This window comes from Aristolochia californica, unplaced genomic scaffold, assembly GCF_029961685.1.
Source record: "Aristolochia californica isolate CCGP_79_NKW_82.1479 unplaced genomic scaffold, dmAriCali1.0.hap1 SCAF_14, whole genome shotgun sequence".
Classification (NCBI taxonomy): Eukaryota; Viridiplantae; Streptophyta; class Magnoliopsida; order Piperales; family Aristolochiaceae; genus Aristolochia; species Aristolochia californica.
This window is the reverse complement of record NW_027181815.1, coordinates 10262826-10289442: the sequence shown is the minus strand read 5'-3', so window position 1 is coordinate 10289442 and position 26617 is coordinate 10262826. Positions and strand designations below refer to the sequence as shown.

Sequence of the window (26617 nt, the reverse complement as noted above, 5' to 3'; positions counted from 1 at the left end):
TATGAGTTATCGTAGTAAATTCCTAGATTTTGGAGAGAAGTATACAGACAATAACATATGAATGTGAAGAAGTGCTGCAGATACAGTGGCCATCGTGAGAGAGATCAATGCCAGGATAAACTGTCAAAAAGAAACCCAAAACCCAAAAAAAAAAAAAAAAAGAAACAGTTGGTACAGAGAACAATAAACGAGTTTTCCAACAGAGATTTGGCAATTCGCTAGCAGCCAACCGTCTCATACAGCCCATCAGACCCGCACTCAATACCCCCACATCAAGAACCACCGGGCACACGACAATAGATTATATAATATGAGAAAATAGAAAGCAATTTTTGTTTCCAAACAGACAACTTTCCTCAGTAACTTCTCATGTTGGCATTGATTTCCTCTAGGGAAACAGATAATTTAGAGTAACTAAACAGAATTTCATACTCAGATCTCGTAGATAGAACTCCACGGCTTGGAGGGAGATCTTTCATATCTGTTGAGATCCACCCTACAGTATGGATAAAAAAGCCAGACCGAATTCACAGTGCTTAAGATACAAAAAGGAAAAGGAAATCAATTGGAGCAAAATGGTTCCAGCATCCAATGAAGTCATCATTCCTTAAAGAAACAAAGATCAGCAGAATGTATCCTGAGAATATTCTTACAAATCAATCACCCTTGACAACTTCTGGATCCGGTTCAAAAGAAAGTCTCCTTGCTTGATTGTTGCCTGGTATAAAGCATTTTTAGCATCCGGTCGATTTGTTTCCAAAATGCCAGCGACCTTGTCAATCTTACAATGTAGTTTACCGGCAGCTATGAATGTGGACAACTCCCTGTCAATTTAGAATATGTCGTCAAATTTCCCCAATATTCTTCAAAGCAGGAGGCCATACGGTTTAAGCCACAACGTACAACATCCACTCCAGAAGGAATAAAATTAATACTAAATACTCACAAATCAATGAAGTCCACTGAGACTCCAAATGCACTTGCCATTGCTTCAATTGTGACGCTTTTGTAAGACTCCAAGAACTGACCATAGACTACTGCTCGCACTTCTCGCATATAGTAACGGAAATGAGGATGCAGATAATTATCCATTTTGATTTGCTGCGTCAAACCGGCTAATAAAACCAAGAGAAAAAAAATCAGCCAAAAAATGAAAAATATTGAAATGCATCTAATGTCATTCCAGTGAAGCCACATAACAACCTCCATCAGCAGGGAAAATTTTCCAAGGTTAACAGGCACCAGAAATAAACATGAGACTCAAACTTTGTTTTTGAATTATAACTTAGTTAAATTTTCACATACCAAATGCCAAAAAGAAATCCTTATACTGGCATCCATAAAGAGAGTTAAGAAAGCTGGAAAGATGTGGGATCTTTCCAATAACTGCAAGGATCTCTGGTGCATCAACCACCTGCCAGAGGTTCAAGATCAGTACTCAATGACAAAAAAGGTTTGGAGCATAAGCTAGCAATCCATCATATTACTTAACCCTGTCAAGTCAGACATGAGTTACGTACCTTCTGTTTGAAGGACACTCTGTCAAGTGAAATAATGCTTGTCAAAACGGTGTAAAATATAAAGGTCGTATACGGGAACAGTTCATAAGTCGTGAAAGTTGATATAGAATCAAGAAACAAATTCGTAGCTTTTTTGAAATTTCTGGATGCCATGCAGTATAGACCTTCATAAACCTTCAACCGGTTTTTCCTCTCCCAGTCACCTCCTTCTTCAAATAAACTGGCAAATTCAAATTTTGAAAAAATAAGCTCTAATTACAAAGGACAATAAACATAAAAAGAAAAACACAAAGTCAACATACTTCTTAGCTTTATCAATGCTTTTGGAGATCAGCTCAAAGTCCATATAAAAGAAACCAATTTGCAAGGTGTGAAAGACCAAATCCATCTTATGACCCACCGCAACTGTTTTACTTTCAGTTACTTTGAGTTGCTCCAGCGCCTTCTCCTGCAAAGAGTGGAGCAGAGTCAATGCACACTAAAAGGTTCAAAGCAAGTGAATTCGATCAAGTGTACATATTAAAGACAAGGAGGGCGAGAAACACACTTTATCACTGATTCGAATGTAAAACAGTGCTTTAGATAGATGGGCTTCACGAACTTCTGTTTCTCCTAAATTTAGCTCAGCATCAGCAATCCTGTCAAAGAAAAACTAGGTAGTAAATCAGGTGATAATGAGAATAAAACATTCATCTGCTTAGTAAATAAAGAGATAACTCAAAAAACATTCATGTGCCAAGTGAATCAAGTAATTATCCATGAAATATCCATCTGCTCTCAAATGCCACATCCAGTGTAGAAAATTAGTATGCTACTGACTCAAGGCTGCCAAAATTACTGAAATAAAGGTGAGGAACAAGACTGGAGTATAAATAACCCATCTACTAGTTTCTCGACTCTAAAGAATACCTAGTTATCAAGTTCTAACAGAGGAACTTGATTTTCATGTGGTGTTTTGTTTCTGGCAGTAGCTAGTATGAGAGGAAAAGTCATTAAGAAACTACTCTCAACAAAAAGAGACAGTAACTATGGTGCTCCAGCAACCAAAAAGAAAAACTTGAATTAATTTCAAAACTCGTCTAAAACTCACAGCAGATTCATTGACTTATTGCCAAAAAAAGTATCATGACCAAAATATAACCTTCCTAGGACTAAACCTCCCAATTACAATTGAATTCTGACTTACTAACTTGATACCACTTGTTGGAAAAAATTTCTGGCAATTAACTTTAATAGAAACAACCAACAATGAAACTTATGATTTTCCTGAATTGACTATTAATAAACAAAACTAATAACCAAACTTTCCTAAATAAAACTCTCCTAATTGGGACTTATTAACAAACTAAGAAACTATTTAAAGTGGAAAAATACTGACTTCCCCTGTATGGAAAGTACCAAGATAGAGTTCTTTCCTAAAACAGTAATTTTCCAAAAAATAGAGACAAACTCTGTTTCTGACTTCTTCTTTCCTTTTCTTCTTCCTTCTTATTTATATCTTGAAACCTTCTGGTTGATTCTTTTCTTCCACAAGTGAGTCATGCACTACATCATTCACCCCCTCAAAAGAGCTCGACCTCAAGTTCTTGGTTGGAGGTTCACACGCACTATAATATGGTGATAGATGTGCAATTATTAATAAATAATTGTTTAACTCCATTTCAGTGGGCTGGTCATTGCGCTGGATGGTAGAAACAAAATACAAAACCAATCTTTTCTTCATCAATTTTGTTCTCAAAGTCCATCCAAGTGAAGCATAGAATAGGCTCAGACTTGAACATAGGAGAATAAGGGAGAGAGAAGAAAAAGAGAAGAAGAGAAGAGAGAATGAAAGATTGTGGTGAGAAAGCACTCATTGGGGAGTGTGCATGACCCCCTCTTTTCTTTTATTCAGTTTAGTATAATCGCATAATAATCACATAATTACCTCTCTAGACATAAACCTCTATAATTCTCTAAAAACACATCCAAATAACATGAAAACTCAAATTACAGACTTATCCCAACCATCTAAACTTGACTGTACTTTTACAAAATTACATGACATTTAACGCTCCCCCTCAAGCTAAAGCATAAATGTCTAAAAGCCCCAGCTTGTAACCCAAATTCACATTTACCCAAAGCTATAGTAAAGATGTCACCAACTTGACTAATAGAACGAACCTAAGGAGTAATAACTACCTCATCACTGCATCTCGAATGAAGTGGTAATAAATCTTTATATGTTTGGTTCTCTTATGGAACATAGGATTGGTTGCAATGAAAATGGCTGTTTGGTTATCACAATACATGGTCATAGGTTCTGCAACACGAAAATTCAACTCTTAAAGAACCAACCTGACCCATATCAACTCACTTACAATATGTGTCATAGCTCTATACTCAACTTCTACACTTGAATGAGCCACCACATTTTGTTTTTGCTCTTCTAGCTGATCAAATTTCCTCCTACAAACATGCAATACCTAGTAATAGACTTCCTATCAAGCTTAGATCCTCCATAATCTGTATTCGAGAAAGCCTCTATCCGTAAATGATTAAGGATTAAAAAACAACCCTTTTCCAAGTGATCCATTTAAGCATCTTGATATCCTTTGAGTAGCTTTAAAATGAACTTTGCATAGACATCCCATGCATTGACCTTACCATGCTTATAGAGAATGATAAATCACGATGAGTAATTGTGGCATAAATCAACTTTCCAACTATCCTTTGATACATTGTTCTGTTTTTAAGTTCATCACTGCTCTCATCATGAAGATCATTGCCAACCACTATTAATGTCTCTACAAGTTTAGCACTCTATAGACCATAATCATGTACCATATTTATACATACTTCCTTTATGTTAAGACAACCCTCACCTTGCTTCTAGCAACTTCTATCCAAGAAATATTTTAAAAAACTCAGATCTTGGGTCTAAAAACTTTTAGCCAAATGTTTTTGTACTTCCTCAATTCCTTTTTATCACTTCCTGACAAAATGATATCATCAACATAATAACACTACAATTCCAAATGCTCTCTTCATAAAAAAGAGAAAGTGATCACAATGACTTTGAGAGAAACCAAAGGACATTACTACCTTCCAAGATCCGCAAATTCGGTAGCAGATGTGCTTGCCAAGCAAGGAGCAACCCTACAAGCGCTTGTTGTTAGGGATCAGCTCCCTCTTCCTTTGTAATTTTTCTCTTGTTAATATAAATACATCTTTATAAAAAAAAAAAAAAAAAAAAAAAGGACATTACTTCCTGGCTGAACTTTTCAAACCACGCTAGAGGACTGTTTAAGTCCATAAATTGCCTTCTTTAATCTACACAACTTTCCAATCTCCCCCCTAAACAACATACCTAGGAGATTGTTCCATATATACTTCTACCTCCAAATCTCCATATAAGAAATCATTTTTCTATCCAACTGAAATAAGGTCATCCTCGACTACCTACAACAAATACAAGAATTTTGACAAAAGTCAATCCCGCAACTGGTGAAAATGTCTCAAACACATTTGTACCGTAGGTCTAAGTATACCCCTTAGCCAGCAATCTAACTCAATAGGCCCATCAATGTTATACTCTACAATGTACACCACACAACATCTCACAATTGCAGCACCCGAAGGTGGATGACACAATATCCATGCACCCCTCACATAATGCTTCCATCGCACCATCCATAGCATGTTTCCTCTATAGAGATACTAAGGTATCCTCCACTAAAGAAGGAATGGTACAGGAAGACAAGGAAATACCAAACCTTTTGTAATGAGTTGACAAAGAATCAAAGGACACATTATGAGACAAAGGATGTCTATGTACACCCTTATAAGAGCAATAGGCAGACAGAGGATTCTAGTACAGACGAGAGAGAGAGAGAGAGAGAACTTTTATAAGTCTTACTTCTTTCTTTTATACACCTGCAATGGCTTTGGTGTAGCAATAGATGGCGGCTGACTAGGAACAACTATACCTGTATCCCTAAGAGACGGAAAGCCTTCCTTGTCGGAGGAAGAGAAATATGAAAGATCCTCAAAGAATGTCACATCAACAAATACAAATGTTTTTCTAATGGATATGCAAAAACATTAGTATCCCTTTTGTGTACGAAAATAACCCAAGAACACAGTTAACTGCTCGAGGAGATGGTTTATGAACAAAGGAACTAAACACATGAACAAACCATACATAGCCAAAGGAACGAGGACAAAGGGTAAAAAGTGTAGCATGTGGATTCAGTATTTGAAAAGGAATTATCCCTTCAAGTATTGAGGATAGCATCCTATTTATAAGAAGACATGCAATAAGTATAGCATTACTCCAGTATGACTTGGGAAGATGCAAATGAATTAAAATTGTACGTGAAACCTCTAAAAGATGACTATTTTTTCTTTGTGCCACTCCATTTTGTTGTGAACTAGCCTATATCATAGCTCTTAACTGGAAAGGGTTTGTGCGTCCACAGTGAACACAACTTCTATTACTTTTGCCATCACTACGACCTCTCCCTCTACTAAAACTATCGCGGCCTCTACCTCCACCATGGCCTGTACAGTTTATGACCGTCCTACAATGAGAAAGCACATGTAGGGGGGTCGAGCACACCTCCCCCCCCCCCCCCCCCTCCACACACACACACCTCTTTTCTTTTATTCACTTAAGTGACTTGTAGTATAATTACATAATTATCTATCTGGAAACAAACCTTTATAACCTCTACACAACCAAATAACGCGATACTCAAATTACAGACTAATCCAAGTAAGAAGTAGCATGCATCCATGGGAACAAAATCACACCATATGTTGTCCATACTTGTCTCCAATGCCAAAAGTAACAAAACCATTTTGTGAGACAGGTACCTCAATACAAGTACTCAACCATGCAAGCTTGTCAGTTGAGGATGAACATCTGTTTTCAAATTGAACCAAGTAACCACACCTTGAGAGAAAATATTGTCAGAACTCCCTAAATCAATAATCAATTTAGTAATATGACCTCTAAGAGAACAAGTGGAGGTAAATACATTGTGGCATAATAAATTATCTACATCCTTCTATGGAGTAAGAAAAGACCTTCTACTCAATAAAGACAATTGAGAAGCATAGTCTTCAGCCCTAAAGGTGATACCATCAATAGCTTCTTCCTCTTCATCCAAACAATCTCTATTTTTTACTAAATCCTCAGTAATATATAAACCTAACCTCTTCACTTCCATCTTCATGGACTAAGAGTTGTTGCATAACTATTGGACATTAGGTTTTGCGATGACTTGCCTTCCCACACCTAAAACATGCACTAATGGGTTTATTTCGTGGTGGTCTAGAAGCTGGAATTGAGGTGGCTAAGGTTGGGTTTGAAGATGAGGATGAAGGATGGATTGTAATACCAAGTGGATTTTCAGTTATTAGTGAATTAGATGGACGAAAATAAGATTAATAATTTAGTGCTCTAAAAGAGGTTTGTTGAATTTCTGGAAAAGAGAAAATTTTCATTGATTTGTTGTAATCTGAGTACATTATTTATAAAAGAGGAAAGTAATAGAGTCCAATTACAATTAAAATACCCTTGTTCCTAGGGGTGGCATCGAGCCGAGCCGAGCCCGAAATTGCCTGTTTTAGCAGAGCTTGATTTAAATATTTCGAACTCGAGCTCGAGTCGAGCCTAGGCTCGAGCCTAAAATTGTTATCGAGCTCGAGCCTAATAATTTTAACCGAGTTCGAGCCGAGCTCAAGCTTCAACATTCATTTAAAACTTTTCAAACAATACAAGTCTCGAGTTTGTGCTCCAACATACATTTAAAACTTTTCAAAAAATACATGTCAAATAAATTGTATATAAAATTATGTATACATTTTACATAAAATTGGGAATGACCTCTACTTAAAATTGGGCATAAGGGTGGATCGAATCCAGCTGAGTCCGAACCTTGTTCATGCCAAGCTTGATTTAAATATTTTGAACTCGAGTTTGGCCGACCCTAGCCTCGAACCTAAAATTGTAATTGAACTCGAGCCTAATAATTTTAACCGAGTTCGAGTTCGAGCTCTAGCTGAGTTCAAGCTTAACCTACATTTAATACTCTATATAAAATATATGTCAAATAAATTATTTATAAAATTATGCATACATTTTAAAAAAAGAATGATAGGGGAGATTCAAGATTGAATTTCAATAATGGATTAGAACGCACCAATATTAATTTTTTTACTCCAAATGTTCTCTAGCTTATTTTGTAATTTTTGAATCTGGCCATAAATTTACTATGGCCTCCTTAGTGCCCCTAGTTAAAAATTTATATTCTAGGAAAAACTAGAAATTTTTTTCCTATGATACATATTTCCAAAAAAACCTTTAAATAAAATCCTATTACTATAGTGACTTATTAGAAAATTACAAGAAATATTTTAAAATTTTCTTAGGAAAGTTAAATGGACCTCTTTTTGCCTCTTCTAGGGAAATAAATAAAAATTAATAATCAGTCTAATATATTACTATACTTATCGATAAATTTTTAATCAAATAAAATGTCAAACACAAAATTGCTATGAAAATTGCCACTTCCTAAAAGTATTACATCATCAACTGTCAAATACTTATTCAAAAAATTTCTATATGGTTTTCTAGCCCATCTTGGCAGAAAAATCTTACTTAAAAAATTATATTATTTTTGTAATAATAATTTTCAATTAGAAAAATGTTTACAAAAAACATGAGACACTAATAGTCCATAGAATCTTATTTCTACTAAAATTTATTTTTAATTTCTTCAAGAGCCTTGAGGAAGGAGAGTTTAAGAAAGTTGTTTTTTTCCAGTCAATGATCTCGCACGTGCAAAATCGCACAAGCGAAAGTCGCACGTGCAAAATATCTTCGCGCACGGGGTGCGGGGGAGAAATTATTTCTCCCCTTAACTTAGGTATTCTGCTGTTTCTGGTTTTCCGCCGAGACGAGGAACGACACTGAGGGAAAATTTCGTCGGCGACAAAGGAGGCGGCGGCGATGGAAAGGCAAAAAGCGGCCGGCGAGGAGGCGGCCACAGTAATGGCCGGAGGGGCTCAGCAGTGACAAGGGGAGGAAAAAATTTCCCCCCTCGCTCCGCTCAACGCTCCGATCCTGATTCCCCCGAATCCGTGCCGCTTGTTAAATTAACGAGCCGGCTGTTATGCACACAATAACATTATTATTTTAATTGTTTTTCTTTAATTTACTTTATTTTATTTCAGTTAAAGAATCAATAGGCCACATGGGCATTTTTGAAATATTTCATTTATAGGGGTATTTTTGTAATATTCTATCTTAAACCGTGTAAGGGTGAACCCTATTTAAGGGGTAAGAGTAATGAGAAAGTTAAGCTTTGATTTTTAGGTTAAACAGGGTTTTGAGTTCTCCTTAACGAACCTAGGGTTTTCAAGCTTCCCTTTCGCTTGATCTTCGTCTCTCTTCTTCCATACGAATCCCTGTGTCAGATCTGAGACCATAACAACTGGTATCAGGGCGGGAACACAATGAACTATTCTATATCCCACGAAAAATGATGGCCCTGCGCAAAGAAGTGGAAGAGATACGTGAACAGCGCGACGAATTGGAAAGAATACGTGAATGGCGTGCAACTTCCATTAGAAATTTTTATGCAAGGAAGCAACTCGTTGCCGCAGAAAAGGTCATACGACCTCAAATCTCCGAGCACCACAATGAATTGGAAAGAATACGTGAATAATGTGTGATAGGAAGCAACTCGCTGCTGCAGTCGCTTGAGACGCTAGCTCGGACAGGCAAAGGAAGCCAGAAATCAGAGAGCCCTCAGTCTCTCCAGCGGCGGTAACATCCGAAATTGAGGACTCAGAAATTCCTTCGTCGGAAAATCCGGAATGGGGTTCGACATCAAACCCTTTCTCACTCAACGCCATACGTCTTCCCGAACAGAAGACGCAAGAAATCCGAGAGCTCTCTATCTCGGAAAAGTTCCCCAAACTTCCGAAATCAGACGGTGGCGATTAAGATTTGGGGAAATCGGAAGGGTATTATGCCACAACCTCGGCGGTCATGGGCGATTTGGGTGCGACCTCAAATCAGAAATTGGGGACAAGGGCAATCTGCAAGCAGGGACGTCAATTTTTGAAATCACACCAACGAGGCTCACGGCAAGCAACCTATGCAAGACACCTCAAGGTCTGCCATTCACCGTCAAGAGGGAAAAATTCCAAGCGGCCAAGACCCAAAGGGCTGTTGTTCAACGTCGGGAACAGGTCAGTATCTCAATTTCACTCTCGCTCTCGGCATTCCAGCGGAAAATGGACTGGAACGATTTTTGGGATAAGTTCCTAAGACGATTTTCTACCAACTTCGCCTTCTCCTTTCTCCAGTCCATAAATTTTTTTGAAAACAAATCTAGAATTGCATTGAGGGTGTTACGTGGGGCTAAGAAACAGAGGGGTTTTCTATTCCGGGAGGCAGAGAAACAGAACCTTTTGACGAAATTCTGGCTTGGGTGTATGAATTTCGAGATGAAATTTTTCTGGGGATGCCGGAATTCATAGAAATAATTTTATGGGGACTGCTGCAAATTTTTTTTGGGGGGCTACGTTTTGCTGTTGATGAGCACAGTCACTGTGCATGGGTTCATTGGCAAATTGAAAATGTGGGGCTTCAATTTTGGGGTTCCTTGTCTTTAGTAATGAGAGAAGGAGATGAGAAATCCAAATGTTTTGGATTTGTTCAATTTGAGAAGGTAGAAGATGCTGCTCGAGCTATTGAGCTTCCAGATGCAATGGAGAATGCTGCTGCAGCTTTGATTAGGGAGGTTGCAAGTAAAACCTATGACTCTGCTGGTGATGGGACTACAACAGTTTCAGTACTTGCCAAGGAGATAATCAAACTTCAGTTGCTCAGTGTAACATCTGGTGCTAATCCTGTTTCTATAAAGAAAGAGATTGCTGTTGTGGTGGCAATGCAGCAATGGTTTCCACAGTTTCAAAAATCTGCTGCTATTGCATTCTTGGGGTGGGCAGGAGAGCCACTTCCAAATTTTCATATTGCTGCTGTGGTGGCAATGCAGCAATGGGTTCAACAGAAAAAAAATAAAACCGGTTAGAAGTGATGCAGATGAGCAACACCTGGAAAATGTAGAAGAAAATGGAAATGAATCACAGGGTGCATCTATAGCTGATGAGTATCAGGGTCATGCTGCAGTGATTACTGCTATCCAGCTCTGTGAACACAAGTTGGAAACAAGACTACTGATAGGTCCATATTTAAGCCAGCAGTATGGCGGTGTGTATGGGCAGCAAGGAAGTTCCACTCCATTGAGTTCTTTAAACACAGAAACAGCTCTCTTAACCCAGTTGAGTGCTGTGGCAGTCCAGCATACACTGCTGCTAGCCAGCCCAGCCGAGGTGCTTCTTGAGGATGCAGATGGCTATTTGCATGCAATCAAGGCACTAACCCAAAGTGCTGGAAAAGGGAAGTATGATTCCAGTGGTGCTGAATCTAGTGCTTATGCTTCGGGGGTGGCACTTGAACCACTTGCAGGAACTCTGACATTAGCAGGTGCTGCAGTTGATCAATCGGTGATTGGCAAAGTGTATTTTTTCTGTTCATGGTCTGGAATTGAAATGTCAAAGGTGAGAAAACAGATAAAGGAAAGAGGAATTAAGAAGTCTCCAGGTTGTCGTATGATTGAGGTTGATGGGGTGATGTATGAATTCCTTGCTGAAGATAATAACTATTCTCTGTCCACACACATATCTGATGCAATTGCAGAAATGCTTCAGAGAATAACGTTGAAAGGTTTTGTTCTTAACAACATTAAGAAACAACATCATGAGCTTGAGGCAAAAAATTTTGAGGAGAGAACAGCTCTTGCAGTCAAGTACCAGAAACTTTATGACCCACTATATACCGAGAGATATGAGATAGTACATGAAGTAATTGAAATGAGGAGGTTTCGGGAGAAGAAAATGCAGTTGAAGAGAAAGGTGTTCCCAATTTCTGGCTTACGGCGGTGAAAACTATTGAAATGCTTGCAGAGGAGATACAAGAGCGTGATGAAGGGGCTCTTAAATATTTGAAAGATATCAAGTGGTCTAGGATTGATAATCCCAAGGGCTGCAAGCTGGAGTTTCTTTTTTATCCCAATCCATATTTTACAAATACTGTCTTGGTCAAAACTTATCACATGGGCAATGAGGATAAACCCATTTTAGACAAAGAGACAGGGACAGAGATTCAGTGGCTTCCAGGGAAGAGCTTGACACAGAAGGTTTTGAAGAAGCCTAAAGAGGGATCAAAGAACACCAAACCCATCACAAAAACTGAAAAGTGTGAAAGTTTCTTTCATTTCTTCAGTCCTTCACAATTCCCGGATGATGATGATGATAGTGATGAAGAAACTGTTGAACAACTTCAGAATCAAATGGAACAAGATTATGATATTGGATCCACCGTCAGAGACAAAATTATCCCCCATGTTGTCTCATGGTTTACGAGAGAGGCTGTTCAGGTTGACAGGTTTGATGGTATAGAAGGGGTAGGGGATGAAGATGATGAAGATGTTCCTGACGATGATGATTATGAAGAGGACACTGCTGCCAAAAACAGGCCAAAGAAGGTATCTGTTGGACGAAAGGTGAAGAGGGGAGCACCCTATGGGGAAGGCCAAGAGAGGACTCCAGAGTGCAAGCAGCAGCAGAGACAATGGTCCAGGTGGGGTTGAAGAGAGAAGGTGCGGAGGCTTCAGGCAAAAAAAAAAAAAAAACAATTGCGACTAGGGTTGAATGCTCCAGTTTTGGGAGTCCAGAAGGCGGACACAACTACTACGGATGCTACCAAGTGGAGACATTGGCATACAGACCCTACCTTCGAGCTTGAGGACAAGCTCTTTCTTCCAAGGGGGGTATAATGTTATGCACACAATGACATTATTATTTTAATTTTTTTTCTTTAATTTACTTTATTTTATTTCAGTTAAAGAATTAATAGGCTACAGGGGCATTTTTGGAATATTTACTTTATTTTATTTCAGTTAATGATCTCGCACGTGCAAAATCGCACCAACGAAAGTCGCATGCGCGAAATATCTTCGCGCGCGGGGTGGTGGGAGAAATCATTTCTCCCCTTAACTTAGGTATTTTGTTGGTTTTGGTTTTCCGCCGAGACGAGGAACGACACCGAGGGAAAATTTCGTCGACGACGGAGGCGGCCACAGCAGCGGCCGAAGGGCTCGGCGGTGACGAGGGGAGGAAAAAAATTTCCCCCCTTGCTCCGCTCAGCGCTCCGATCCCACTCCTTGGTCCCGACTCCCCCGAATCCGCGCCGCTTGTTAAATTAACGAGTCGGCTGTTATGCACACAATAACATTATTATTTTAATTTTTTTATTTAATTTACTTTATTTTATTTCAGTTAAAGAATTAATAGGCCACAGGGGTATTTTTGTAATATTTTATCTTAAACCTTGTAAGGGTGAACCCTATTTAAGGTGTAAGAGTAATGAGAAAGTTAAGCTTTGATTTTTAGGTTAAATAGGGTTTTGAGTTCTCCTCAACGAGCTCAGAGGTGTACGTTCTCCTTAACCAACCTAGGGTTTTCAAGCTTCCCTTTGGCTTGATCTTCGTCTCTCTCTTCTTCCCTACGAATCCCTGTGTCACATCCGGGACCATAACGCCGGCTTGCGAGCTTTCGAGCCGAACCTTGATTCGGTCGAGTTCGGCTTGTTAATTTAACCAAGCCAATCCCGGATCTCGAACTCGGCTCGGGATTCGGGTATACCAAATCGAACTGAGCCAGAATCGAGCCGAGCTCGAGCCGGCTCTGTTCAAAGCCACTCCTACTTGTTCCAATTACACCCGAAGTCTAACATTTAAAGATAAGTTCTAGCATAATTAAATAACTCAACATAAATAGAAGACTAACATAACTAAAACACTTTTAAACTGACTCTTCTGTGAAACCTCCTTCTGTGAGATTCCTGTAAGACTCCACCATATTAATTTTGGCTCTATGAGACTTCTTACTGTGAGAGTCATGTAAGAGTCTTCCATATCTTCTCTTTAACACTCTCCCTCAAGCTAGAGTTTATAACTTCAGCTTGTAATGAAAAGGATTCTTAGTCTTCAATTTTCCTTGCCACAAAAAATCCTTCATAGATGCAAAAAACTTCATCTGTTGTGCTTCCCCTTTTTTAAATATTTTGGTCACATAAAATTACTACAACATGTGGAACAAAATACCTCTGTCTTGTACTTCTTCTACTTCTCCCCCTCAAGCTGGGGATAAAAAGGACATGGAGACCTAGCTTGGACAAAACATAATATGAGAAAAAAAAATACTCCTTGTCATACGACAAAGCTCCATACACCAGTCAAAATGGTCATAGTCTGAAACACACTCCCCTCCATTGTAAAGGCGGAAAACTAGCCCAACTTCAGGGCATAAAAAAGAGACTACTCACTTTTTAAAAGGCAACTCAAACACAAATCACCTCTTGGGTGTAGAATAAAAGACTTTATTCAAGCTAGATGTTGGGCACACTCTTATACTTTTTAGGTAGTGGGTCTAAGATGATAAACTCAAAAAATACTTGAGGAAAACAACTTTCATCGGAAGGAGGCAACTATGCAACACTCATACATCCAAAGTGACCGGTTTTTTTTTTTTGGAAAACTAGGGGAGACTATAATGGTAGAACTTAATAAACTCGACCAAACAAATTTTTTTGGGGTGATCACAATTTTTCAGAGTTAACTATGAGGAAGATATACAACCAAGTAACAAAACACAAAACTTGAAAACAACATTGATGCAAGATATTGCATATCTTGAATTAGCACATCATGATGTGATTAAGTTGGATCAAAACTCTCTTATTAGCAGACAAATTTGACTAAAAAACTCGGATTTTAGGAGAAAAAGGAAACTCAAATCACGTCAATGCCTGGAGAGATAATAAGAGAGAAAATGGGGAAAAAGGAGAGATTTTCAACAAAACTGAGCTTTGAAACTTCTGATATCAATATCTCCAAAAATATAGCTCAGAATCACAAAATGTTTGTTGATCAAGAAACTATACAAATATTCGTTCTTGAATCTTTTATGACCTCTTGATTTTGTATCTTGACCCTAGCTGACAACAATGGGAATATCTCCTTAAATATAGATCTTATTGATATGAAATTTTCGCCTTCTAAAACTAGACGTCAAAATCTTTCATCCAATTATAACTTCACCTCATAAAATATATTTCTTTTGAGTTAAATAAAATGATATATTTGGGGAATTTGTAATCTAGCCGAACTAAGTACTCTTTCTTCTATGCACAACATGACCATCAACTCTTTCAATATCGATATCTCCATATAAAAAACTCAGATTGAGAATTGGTTGAATAGGTAAGAAAATAGACTTATAGATATTTCTTTAAATATATAATTCTCCCTGTAAAATCTCATTCTTGATGGCATATGATGGCTTGAAAGTAGAAGTTTTCTACCGTTGCTTGAATTTCTCTTGCAGTCTGACCTTTGCTGCTTCAAATATCAATTTCTCTTTGTAAAAACTCTGATTGCCAAAAAAAAAATTTGCATTGGAAAATAGACTCGAATATCTTTCCATCAATATATAATTTTATATATGAAAAGCTCCGTATGGAGGTTCGAATACCAAGTAAACAACAGGTATTGAAACTGAAAAGAGAAAAAAAAGATAAGTACGAACCTAAACTACTAGAGATGATAGATCAAAAAAGGATCACATTATCTCTATGAGTTGACTGAGTCAACTCACAGAATCTACTCTGATACCATGTTAAATTTCTGGAAAAGCGAAAAACTTCATTGACTTGTTGTAATCTAAGTACATGACACCCTATTTATAATAGAGGAAAGTAATAGAGTCCAATTACAATTAAAGTACCCTTGTTCTAACTACATCTGAAGTCTAACACTTAAAAATAAGTCCTAACATAATTAAACAACTCAACATAAATATAAGATTAATATAACTAAAACACCTTTAAACTAAAACTCTTCTGTGAGACTCCTATAAGACTTTACCATATTAATTATGGCTTTGTGAGACTTCTTACTGTGAGAGTCATGTAAGAGTCATCCATATCTTCTCTTCAACAAAGTTTTTTCCTCTTCTATTGCAAATTGAAGGGTAACTTTTTGTTTAGCTAAAGAATCAGCAACATCACTTGCTGATCTAGGTACATGAGACCAAGTGCAATCAAAACAAGAAACAATATTAATAATTTGATGAAAAATTCTCCTATGCCGCCAAGGAAGATCAGCAACTTTTGAACACCAGCCAATTACAACCTTTGAATCTCCTTCAATAATAAAAGGGATATTAAAACGCTCCTGAAAAAACAATAAGTCCTTGAAGAAGAGCAAATAATCAAGTTGTAGTAGAGTCTGAAATTCCTAGAGGACTTGAAAAAGTTACAAATTGAACTCCCAAAGAATCCCGAATAACTCCTCCAATTCTTGCTTGTCTGGGATTACCAAAAGAACTACTATCAAAGTTAAGTTTTAAATGACCAAATGTCAGTGGATTCCAGCTAACCATAATTTCCTATATAAAAATGGTCACGGCCCACCCAAAAAAAAAAATGGTCTTGGCCCACCCATATATTGAGAAACCAATTAATCTTGCATCCCCCATAACAATTCCTAGCTAGCAATTTGTAGAACTCTTTCGAGTATTGAGAAATAGATTTCATACCTTTTGTAGGTTTGGGAGGTCTTTAATACAAGGCTTGACAGTAGTCGAAGGATAGACACTCTTTTCCATTAGCCTCTTCATCTCTTGCCATGCAGTGATCGTGGGCTCAAAGAGTTGGCTTCAATGGTATGTTGGTGGTATGTTGTTACTTGCCACCATGCAGCGGCTCATCCCCTTAACCATTAAACCATCAAGTAACTTGTTGATTCAGTGGACGTTCCTTGAACTAGAAATATGCTCAACAGTAATAATCCAATCAAGTAATCTTCAGCATCAAAGCCTGTATTAAATTCAAGAACCTCAATATTTGATTCCACTCTCCCATCAATTGTTGAATGTAGGTGGATAATCTTCAAGATGTCTTGGATGCTGATTCCATGGTCTTACGACAGCGGCATATCCTTAGGCTAGAGTTTCCATGAAATTTTCACCTCCTTTAGACTGGAATTTCTGTGAAATTTTCACCTTCTTTAGGCTGGAGTTTCCCTGAAATTTTCACCTTGTTTATAATCCCCAAGTTGCAAATTGCTAACTCCCATGATCCTAGCAATACTTGTAATGGTTTGTGACAATTGCTTATGATGTCAGCCTTCAACTCCTCAAAATCTAATACTGACACGCTCTCCATGATGATTTTTCAGGATCTAGAGTCTTGGCACTAGCCTTGATTAGACACTAGCTCTGACACCAAGTAAAACCACCAAAACTACTGAGGAACAAGGCTGGACTATAAATAACCCAGCTACCAACTTCTCAACTCCAAAGAATACGGAACTTGATTTTTCAGGTGCTATTTTATTACTAGCAGTAGTTAGCAAGAGAGAAAAACTTGAATAACAAACGATTCTTAAGGAAAAAGAGTAACAATGGTGATCCAACAACCAAAAAGAAGAACTTGTATTAATTTCAAAACTTGTCCAAAACTTACAGCAGATTCACCTGTTTATAAACTCTAAAACATCTAAAACTTGCTAAAACAAGTAACATAGAATTTTCCTACGAGGAAACCTCCCAATTGAAATTGATTTGTGACTTGCTAAATTGAAAACCACTTGTTGGAAAAGAATTCCAGCAAATAATTTTTATATAAAAACTACCAATAGTGAACACTTTTATCACTGTACTAAATTGATTCTTTTTTTTTTTTTGTGAAAACTTTTTTTGCTATCAATCTTTCTTGGCTGCATAGTGTTTTTTTTTTATGAATTTTTTTTTTTTTTGCTATCAATCTTTCTTAGCTGCATAGTTTTTTTTTTTTTTTTTTTTTTTTTGCACTTTACTAAATTGATTATTGTGAAATTGGGTCCGAAGCCCATTCCAAAATGACTAGCCAACTTAAGAAACCTTTTTCCCAACTGATAAACTCAAGATCTTTGTACTTACTAATCCATGTGGGACTATTCCTTAATACTCCCCCTCACGTGTAGGCCCTCTTTTGTGGCTCTACAAGTAGATAATTTAGGAGTAAGCTCTTTTATGGCTCTACAATGGATAATTTTAGGTGTAAGCTCTTTTGTGGCTCTACCAGTGGATAGTTTAGGTGTAGGCCCTCTTTTGTGGCTCTACAATTGGATAGTTTAGGTGTAGGCTCTCTTTTGTGGCTCTACAAGTGGATAATTTTAGGTTTAGGCCCTCTTTTGTGGCTCTACAAGTGGATAGTTTAGATGTAAGCCATCTTTTGTGGCTCTGATGAAGTGGCAGTCAACCTCTATATGTTTCATTCTCTCATGGAATACAGGGTTGCTAGCAATAAAAATGGCTACCTGGGTTATCACAATTGATAACCATAGGGTCAGGTAACGTAAAACCAAACTCAAGAAGCACAGACAATTTGTAATTTTGAGCTATATTTTTGGAGATATTGGTATCAGAAGTATTAAAGTTTCCAAGTTCAGGGGTATTTTGGTCATTTCTTATATTTTCCATATTAATTTTTTCTCTTGTAGTATGGCTATTAGATAGAAAATGTCTTATTTTATCTCTAGTTAAATTTTCATTCAATTTAGACATGTATTTTAGGACATATGTAATTTTGAGTATTGAGGGGCATTTTTGTCTTTTTGTAAATTTTCACTTAACCCTGATTATAAAGAAACAGGAAGGGCCTTTCTGGCTTGGATTCGAAGGCAGCAAAGCTACCCCTCTTCTAGAATTAATATGGTGGAGTTTTACAAGAGTCTCACAAAAGGAGATCTCACTGAAGAGTCTCAGTTTAAAAGTGTTTAGTTATGTTAGTCTTCTATTTATGTTGAGTTATTTAATTATGTTAGGACTTATCTTTAGTGTTAGAGTTTGGATGTAATTGGGACAAGGGTAGTTTAATTGTAATTGGACTCTACTACTTTCCTCTATTATAAATAGGGGTTATGTACTCATATTACATCAAGTCAATGAAGTTTTTCTCTTTTCCATAACTTCACATGGTATCAAAGTAGGTTCTGTGAGTTGACTCAGTCAACCCACAGAGATAATGCGATCCTTTTCTGATGTATTATCTCTAGCAGTTTAGGTTCATATCTATCTTTTTTTCTCTTTTCAGTCCCTATACCCATTGTTTGCTTTGCGTCTTCACCTTTATACTGAGCTTTTCAGATTTCATGTAGCTGGTCTAGTTGGTGGCACGCTGGTTGCAGATCGGAGAGGAAGGTGTGAGAGGTGGTGGAAATGGCTCCCCCACTACCCAAGTTGAGCCTCTTTGTTGGAATCAACAAGGGTCATCTTGTCACGAGGAAGGATTTGACCCCTCGCCCTTCTGACAGAAAAGGGAAAACAAGTAAGAGGGTTCACTTTGTCAGGAGCCTTATTCGGGAAATTGCGGGTTTTGCACCCTTTGAGAAGAGGATCACTAAGCTTTTGAAAGTAGGCAAGGATAAACATGCTCTAAAAGTAGCAAAGAGGAAATAAGATACCCACAAGAGAGCAAAGAAGAAGAGAGAGGAGATGGCTAATGTTCTCAGGAAGATGAGATCTGCTGGAGTGTCTGAGAAGAAGAAATGATGAGGATACTCCTAATTGACTTATTAACAAACTAAGAAAATATTTAAAGTGGGACATGCTGACTTTCCCTATATAGAAAATACCAAATAGAGTACTTTCCTAAAATAGAAACAGCGGTATTTTCGTCTTCTTCTTTTCTTTTCTTCTTCTTTATATATATTTTCAGTGTTTCTAGATAACTTTCTTCTTCCACACAATGTCCAAACTTAAAACCACAAAAATCTAGATAGACTTATTACATGCTTTATACTGACAACCTTTTCTAGACAAACATAATGGAGGAGCTGTAAACAGATATGTCAACAGGTCAGTCACATCATCAGCGACCATCCTTAGCAGAAGACCTTTTGGCATGGATTGAGAATGCCCCAAGCAGTCCAAAATCTCCTATTTTTATTAGGCATTCTTCCTTAATAGTATTTCCAATTCTATCCTCTTACAATACTTGGCACTGAAGAACTAGACATGCACCTTCCCTTTCACAAAAGTAATAATCATGCAAAATAGAAAGTGAAGCAAAAATAATAAGTTATACCCACATTCCCCTATGCACTCATCTCCTTCCCAGATATTCTCATTCGCGTTCTCATCCTTAGCAGCCAAATTCCAATTGGTTGCTAATACAAATAACAATAAAAGTATATAAATTTCTCAAAAACTACACTAGAATCCTAATCACTAACCACCAGATGCAATCCATGGTAGAATTTCCAATCCCATACTTTAAGTTTGAAACTTGGACAACCAATTGTCATTCCACTCTTCCACATCAGTCATCACCTTTTTTAAGATCCACCTCACAATAAAACTCTATACATTTATCAAATAAACTACATTAGAGCCCTATTAATCACCAGATGATAAAAATTTCCAATTCCATTGTTTAAGTTTAAAACATTCACAACCAACGAAAGATGCATATAACATCGCAAAAATCATGAACCAGCAGTTTCCCTGAATCAAATGACACCGTATTCTTCAGTTATGCCTTGACTAATAATACTCCAGTTTCCCACAATTTCTTGTTCTAGAAAGGCGAATTTTATTCCAAAGCGCCAAGAGAGCAAAAATTACAATTAGGAATTACAATTAACAACATTCCAAATCCCTTTCCAAAATTAAAAATAAGTGTGGCACAAAAATTACAATGATTATGTCTGTTCAAGCCTCTGAACATTACATTTCTTCTTGTTTTTTTTTCTTTTTTGCTCTCTTTTCAGACATATCAAATGCCAACTCCCTGACATGAAAAAGATTGGCAGTACAACCTCCAATAACTATAAATAAACAAGAAGCAAAAAGAAAACCATTACACAAATGTATCAATTTGAAGATCCACACCCAGAAAAAAGAACAAAAAAAAGTACTAAATAACACAAGACAATATCCAGGTCCTGAAACAATAATAGGATCATTTTTAAAACTTCCATGCACGAAAATTTAGAAGAATGATGTTAAAGCTTACTGTACATTATATAATATAAAGGAAAAATCTGAGAATGGATGACCAAAAATGTAATAGGGAACACAGAGGAAAAGAAAAGTTAGAAGGATTTGCTAAGAAAAAAGTCACAGCACACTGAATTAATATGGGGAAAATTCTGAAGGCGCGTGACTCTAAAAATGCATTAGGGACACTATGAATAGCACTATGAAAAGCACAAAGAGAGGGTGTTTTTTTTAAGATATTTATAACTGAATAGTGAGAGCAGTTTTGTACATTTTGGTTGATGAGTTGGTAAGAAACGAAGGAAGCTAAACGGTGACCTGGATAAAAGGCCGAAAGGCAGAAAAGACTTGACAATAGTGGTGGTGGTGGTGGTGCATACTAAAAATAGCGATATTTACCACCTCCATCAATAAGAAACAATCAGATCTTCAAAAGCATTTATAACCTCCATATTTTCCGATGCCTGCGTAGCCCGATGTGTAGCAGACAAGAACTCACTGTTTTAATAAATGAAAAAACGAAACAAAAATAGAAAGGTAACTCACTTATCATCAAGTTTTTTAAGGTCCTCCTCCATTTTTGCCTTCATTGATTCCAAGAGCACTGTATCTAGCTCAAACACTTTGTCAGCAACCAGTCTCTCGTACAGTGGTGCCATGTCTGCTTCGATGGAAAAGGACACACCGTGCATGAGGTCGTTGTAAGACATTCAAAACTAGAATACAAGAAACCTGCCCTACTTACCATCAGCTTTAATGGAGGTAAGGACCTCCTCTTGGAGACGGACCTTTTCAATGTCCTGTACATCAGAATGTTTGAGAAGGAAGAGCTTGTGCGCTAGTACAAGGTGAGGCTGCTGTTCACCTTCTTGTCCTTCCATTGTGCTTAAAAATCAACTTCAGGGTGTCTGAGTCGTAAATTATCAATGTTTTGAACTGGACCATGAGTAGTCAGGTGAAGAAGGAAAAAAAAGCATAAGATAACCAAAACCAAAACACAGAATTGCACAGCATTCATCTTATGGATTGTTTTAGGAATCACTAAATGTATGACTCATCAAGAAAAAAGAAGTAAAAACCGATAAAATCAAACTTAGTCAGGAACCAACAGACATATGCAATGTCAAACATATAGAATTCAATGCACCACAGGAGTTTAGTTATTAATTTATTTTCGGATAAGTATGCATATACAAGATTTTGATAAGACATACCAATGAAACACAAAATATGTAAACTCCAAATCTAAAAACCGTAGTTCTCAACAAGCAATAGAACCACTCCATCGAAAATCCCATTTTCTGCATAGACGAGAACCAAAATATTTCAAACCCATCCTGTGCCAAATCAATCGATTTAAACGAGAATAACAACAACTCTACCCAGGAAAAGGAGGTACAAGAAAATTAAACAGAATGAGAGAAAAAGGAAAACAATAGTAGAGACAGAGAATCTTTGGCACATTGTCTTTCTCTTATATGCTACTGCTTCTGCTGAGCACCTGTCATGTGCCTCTCTCCTTTCAATTACAAAATTACCTTTCCCCTAGAGGTATGAGTTTGTAGGACTCGAGGGGGCCTAGGGAGGAGAAAGAGGAAGGGGGGAGGAAGGAAGAGAAGGGGAAAAAAAAAAGAGGGGGAGAAGAAAGAAGAGGGGTGGGAGGAAGGAAGAGAAGGAAAAAAGAAGAAGGGGGGAAGATTAGGGTTAGGGTTAGGATTTAGGACTTAGGATTGGAGCTTAGGATTAGGGTTTAGGGTTTGGGGCTTAGGATTAGGGATTAGGGCTTGGAGCTTAGGATTAGGGTTTAGGGTTTGGGGCTTAGGATTAGGGTTTAGGGCTTGAGGCTTAGGGATTAAGGCTTAGGGCTTGGGGTTTAGGGTTAGGGTTAGGATTGGGATTAGAGTTAGGGTTAGGGCTTAGGGCTTAGGGCTTAGGGCTTAGGGTTAGGAATTAGGGTTAGGGTTAGGATTGGGGTTGGGGTTAGGGTTAAGGGTTTGGGACTTGGGCTTAGGGTTTAGGTTTTTAGGCTTAGGGCTTAGGGTTTAGGCTTTTAGGCTTAGGGCTTAGGGTTTAGGGTTTAGGTTTTTAGGCTTAGGGCTTAGGCTTTAGGCTTTTAGGCTTAGGGCTTAGGGTTTAGGTTAGGGTTAGGGCATAGGGTTGAGGAGGGTTTCAGACCCTAAAACCTAAACCCTAAAAAATTGGAAAGGGCTTAGGCCCTAAACACACAAAATTGTAATGTATTAAAAAACAGAAATCAACTTCAATAAATCATCCATTAGAACAAAATCATCATTTAATTAACAGAAATAAAATACAACATTCAAAGTCATCATTATTGAATAATCTGATCAATTTACCGAAATAAAATACAACATTCAATGGCACAGAAATCTACAAACTAAAATACAGAAAATTAATAAACAGAAATCAAAGTTTCAATTAAATTTAGTAATAACTTCAATTTAAATCACAGTTCAATTTAGCTGTAAATGACAAAAAATTCATTAACAGAAATGAAATTGCAAAACACACGAAAAATCAATACAGTAATTAAACTGTAAATCACTACAAAAAATTCAATACAGTAATTAAACTGTAAATCACTACGAAAAATCAATACAGTAATTAAATACCTAAATTAAAATCAATGCAGTAATTAATATACAGAAATTAGATTCAATTAACAGAAACCGTAAAAACATTTTCATCAAAATTAACAGAAACCCTAAAAAATTACCTTGGTCAATGGGCTTCTGAAATTCGGCTTTAGAGGGTGAGTGGAGTTCAATACGGCCTCGGTTTTGAGAGAGGGGGCGGCGAGAGGATAAAATGATAGGGTTTTGAGAGAGGGGGCAGCGAGAGGATGAAATGATAGGCCTCGGTTTTGAGAGAGGGGACGAAGACTAGGTTGAGAGGAAGAGTGAACGGCTGAGAGGAAGGCGTCGAGGGCGAGGGCGAGCGGTGGTAGCAGGGCAGCAGCGGCCGAGCGAGAGGGCGAGAGGAAGGCGACGAAGCTCTGAAGTGTCGAGAGGGAAGGAGGCGTTGGCGAGAGGAGCGTCGAAAGGGAAGCAGAGGAGTGAAATGAGAGGGTTGAGAGAGCTGACGTGGCGGCTGACGTGCCCGCCTATGTTGATGATGACATGGTAATTAAATGATGTGTTAAATGATCTGGCAGAAGTTTTCTTAGTTGAAGCCATGGTATGATGACATGGTGACACATGGCAATTAATGATGACATGGTGACGCACAGGAGTTAATGCTTTACACTTATGTTGTTGACCCGTCAAAGAAGTTGGGTATTTTTAAAACTAAATTTGTTATTTTTATAAATAATTTATTTAAATTGGTTATTTTAATAAAATTTCTTTTATTTTATTTTGCATTGCTAATGGCACTTGAAAAGTTAAGAGTGGAATTTGAATTTTACACTCACTTAAGATGTGTTAGTACACCAAAAAAGTTACTTAGAATGTGAATTCATTAATATTAAGGACAGGTTAGTATACTTGAAAAGTAGATCACCTAGAAAAAGAGAAAATGGAAGTAGATTTCAGGGCCATCTCCTTTACTTAGATAAATTTTTTTTTTTTTTGTTAAGAGGGGATGCTTTTGTTAAGATATTTACAATTGAGTAATGAGACCGGTAATGTACATTTTGGTTGGTGGGTGGGTAAGGAATGAAGGAAGCTCAATGGTGACCTGGATAAAAGGTAGAAGCAACTTGACAATGGTGGTGATGGTGGTGGTTGTGGTGGAGAAGGAGATGGCATGCTACATACTAAAAATAGCAAAACTTACCACCACCATTAACTCCAACAAGAACTCACTCCTTACTAAATAAATGAAAAAATATATATAAAGGTCACTCATTTATAGTCAAGTTTTTTAAGGTCCTAGCTTCCTCCCAATTTGGAGTCAAATCTCGTCTAATTTAACCTAATAGATAAGGAATTTACATAAATAATTGTAACTCATGCAATGTAAGTTTATGACACCAACTAAATTGTCCCGCCATTACAAGCATAAGACCTCAAATTTACGACTCTTAGTTCCACCAAAATAGAATTCAACCTCTCTGAATAAATGGCCTACAACAAGAGTCAATAGGAATTGAATCCCCAAAAGGAACAGTCAAGGACTCTCACTATAGAACTCAAAAACATTAACTAATATAATTTGTCATTATAAACAACAGGACCAACTTAAATATCATTAGCTTCACTATATCAAAATTCAATCCATTTAGATAAATAGCCTACAACAAAGCTCAATAGGAAAGGGATCAATATCAATCTATATCTCATATGATAGGACTTAGCATCATCAACTAAAAAAAATTATCATACTAAACAAAGTCCCAAACTTTAATATCATTGTCTTTGCCTAAGGGGGGGTTAGTCAACATGACTCAGGATATGAACTTCAGGCGCATTACTCAATTCATGTCTTGAGGTCGTTAGGGAGCGCCAAACTTCATGTCATGTACATGATCATCCATGACTCAAGAGATCATGTCCCAAGAGTAAACGGCGGAAAGTGCTTTCTACCTAATTTTGAGAATCATGTACATGAAACGAGCGCGAGGCTCTCTCTGCCGCACTCCCTCTCGCTCGTTTCTGCCATTTCGTTCCCGCAGCCCCTCTGTCATCTTCCTAAACCCCGAGCTCTCTGCTCCCTCTCCGGTCTCCCTCTCGACAACCTCCATCTCTCGATGTGAACTTCCTTTCGGCATCCTTCTCTCCATCTCGGACTCGCTCTCCCTCTGAACCTCCCGCTTGCTTCTCCCTCTCTCTTATCCCTCTCAGCCTCCCTCTCTTCTCTCCGTCTTTTCTCCCTCTTTTCTCCCTTTCAGTATCTCACTCCCTTCTCCCTCTCGCTATTATCTTTTCCCCCAAAATACCTTTCGATTTCCTACAATTTCCCCTATTTCGGTTTTGGTTTTCTTCGATTTTGACATTTGGGCTTCGATTTCTTAATTTCTACTTCGATTCGGCATCGATATCCCCATTCGGCTTTGATTTCAGTCGTCGGCTTCGGTTTTCCCCAAATTTCAGAAGGAATGACCAAACTCTAATTTTTTTCTGATTAAATGAGTGTTGTATTTGATTTAATTTTAGTTTCAGTGCCTCATTTGGGGTTATTTGTGGATAATTGTGGGATTTAGTGTTACGGTTTAGGGTCTAAATTTTTATTAGGGTTAGGGTTTAGTGTTTTCATGGTTTGGTGCTCTGTATTTAGGGGTTAAGGATTTATGGTATTATTAGGGTTTAGGTTCTGGAATTAGGGTTTAGTTTATTTTTTTTATTTTTTTTTCAATTAAGGTTTATAGGGTGATAGGGTTTAGGGTTTGGGGCTTTTAGGGTTTTTAAGATCTAGGAATTTTTGTTTAACTTCTGGAATTAGGGTTTAGGGTATATGGTTTAGGAGGTTTTGGGGGTATGGGGTCTAGGGTTAGGGGTTAGGGTTTAGGGTCTAGGGTTTTTTTAAGGTTCTCAATTACGGTTTACGGTGTTTAGTCCAGTTCAAACAAGGTTGAGTTGCCTACACGGGTGTCCATTAGCCAACGAAACCCGACCACCCCCATCACTGACGAGGTATAGTTTGTAGTGACTGTGAAGTCATATGGGGCTCTACCAGGGGTGTTCGGTGAATTTGGACTTGATGTGTGTGTGTGTTTGTGTTTGCATTGTATAGTGCATCTTGTCTTTGCGGAATACTATTGAGAGAACTTTTGGTGCTTTAAAAGCTCGATTTCAAATATTGAAAGGCACTCCTCCATTTTCTTTTAAGATGTAGACAAAAATTGTCATTGTTTGTTGCATATTGCACAATTATATACATAGAGAGGATTACAATGATATATTTGATTTGGAAGATATTGATTCAGATGACGAGTTCGGTGGAGGAGGTGATGGGGTCCAATTACGTGCAAC

The 26617-nt window shown here is 37.6% G+C and overlaps 1 protein-coding gene and 1 pseudogene across 2 annotated transcripts; one reads left to right on the top strand and one right to left on the bottom strand.

Moving 5' to 3' along the window:
* Positions 1-297: 297 nt before the first annotated feature.
* On the bottom strand, positions 298-23721 carry LOC137949870 (26S proteasome non-ATPase regulatory subunit 6-like). 2 transcript variants are annotated; one of them, XM_068796095.1, is made up of 9 exons: positions 23422-23721; positions 21430-21620; positions 21231-21345; positions 2068-2158; positions 1823-1968; positions 1521-1740; positions 1306-1414; positions 947-1115; positions 298-824 (listed from the first exon to the last, which is right to left on the bottom strand). In XM_068796095.1, exons 2-9 carry the CDS (start codon positions 21563-21565, stop codon positions 650-652), a joined length of 1161 nt encoding a protein of 386 aa, XP_068652196.1. In that variant the 5' UTR covers positions 21566-21620; positions 23422-23721; the 3' UTR covers positions 298-649. The 2 variants fall into 2 exon arrangements, with proteins under 2 accessions (XP_068652196.1, XP_068652197.1); XM_068796096.1 differs by having other exon boundaries at positions 21430-21592.
* LOC137950818 (large ribosomal subunit protein eL36z-like) lies at positions 18903-19235 on the top strand (annotated as a pseudogene).
* Positions 23722-26617: the final 2896 nt, after the last annotated feature.

Excerpts from the sequence above, each read along its gene's own strand:
- LOC137949870 (XM_068796095.1), bottom strand. The coding sequence starts at position 21,565 with ATGGAAGGACAAGAAGGTGAACAGCAGCCTCACCTTGTACTAGCGCAC. Across the intron at positions 1,969-2,067 it reads ACATTCGAATCAGTGATAAA|GAGAAGGCGCTGGAGCAACT; the intron begins GTGTGTTTCTCG and ends CACTCTTTGCAG. Across the intron at positions 1,116-1,305 it reads GGATTTCTTTTTGGCATTTG|CCGGTTTGACGCAGCAAATC; the intron begins GTATGTGAAAAT and ends TGGTTTTATTAG.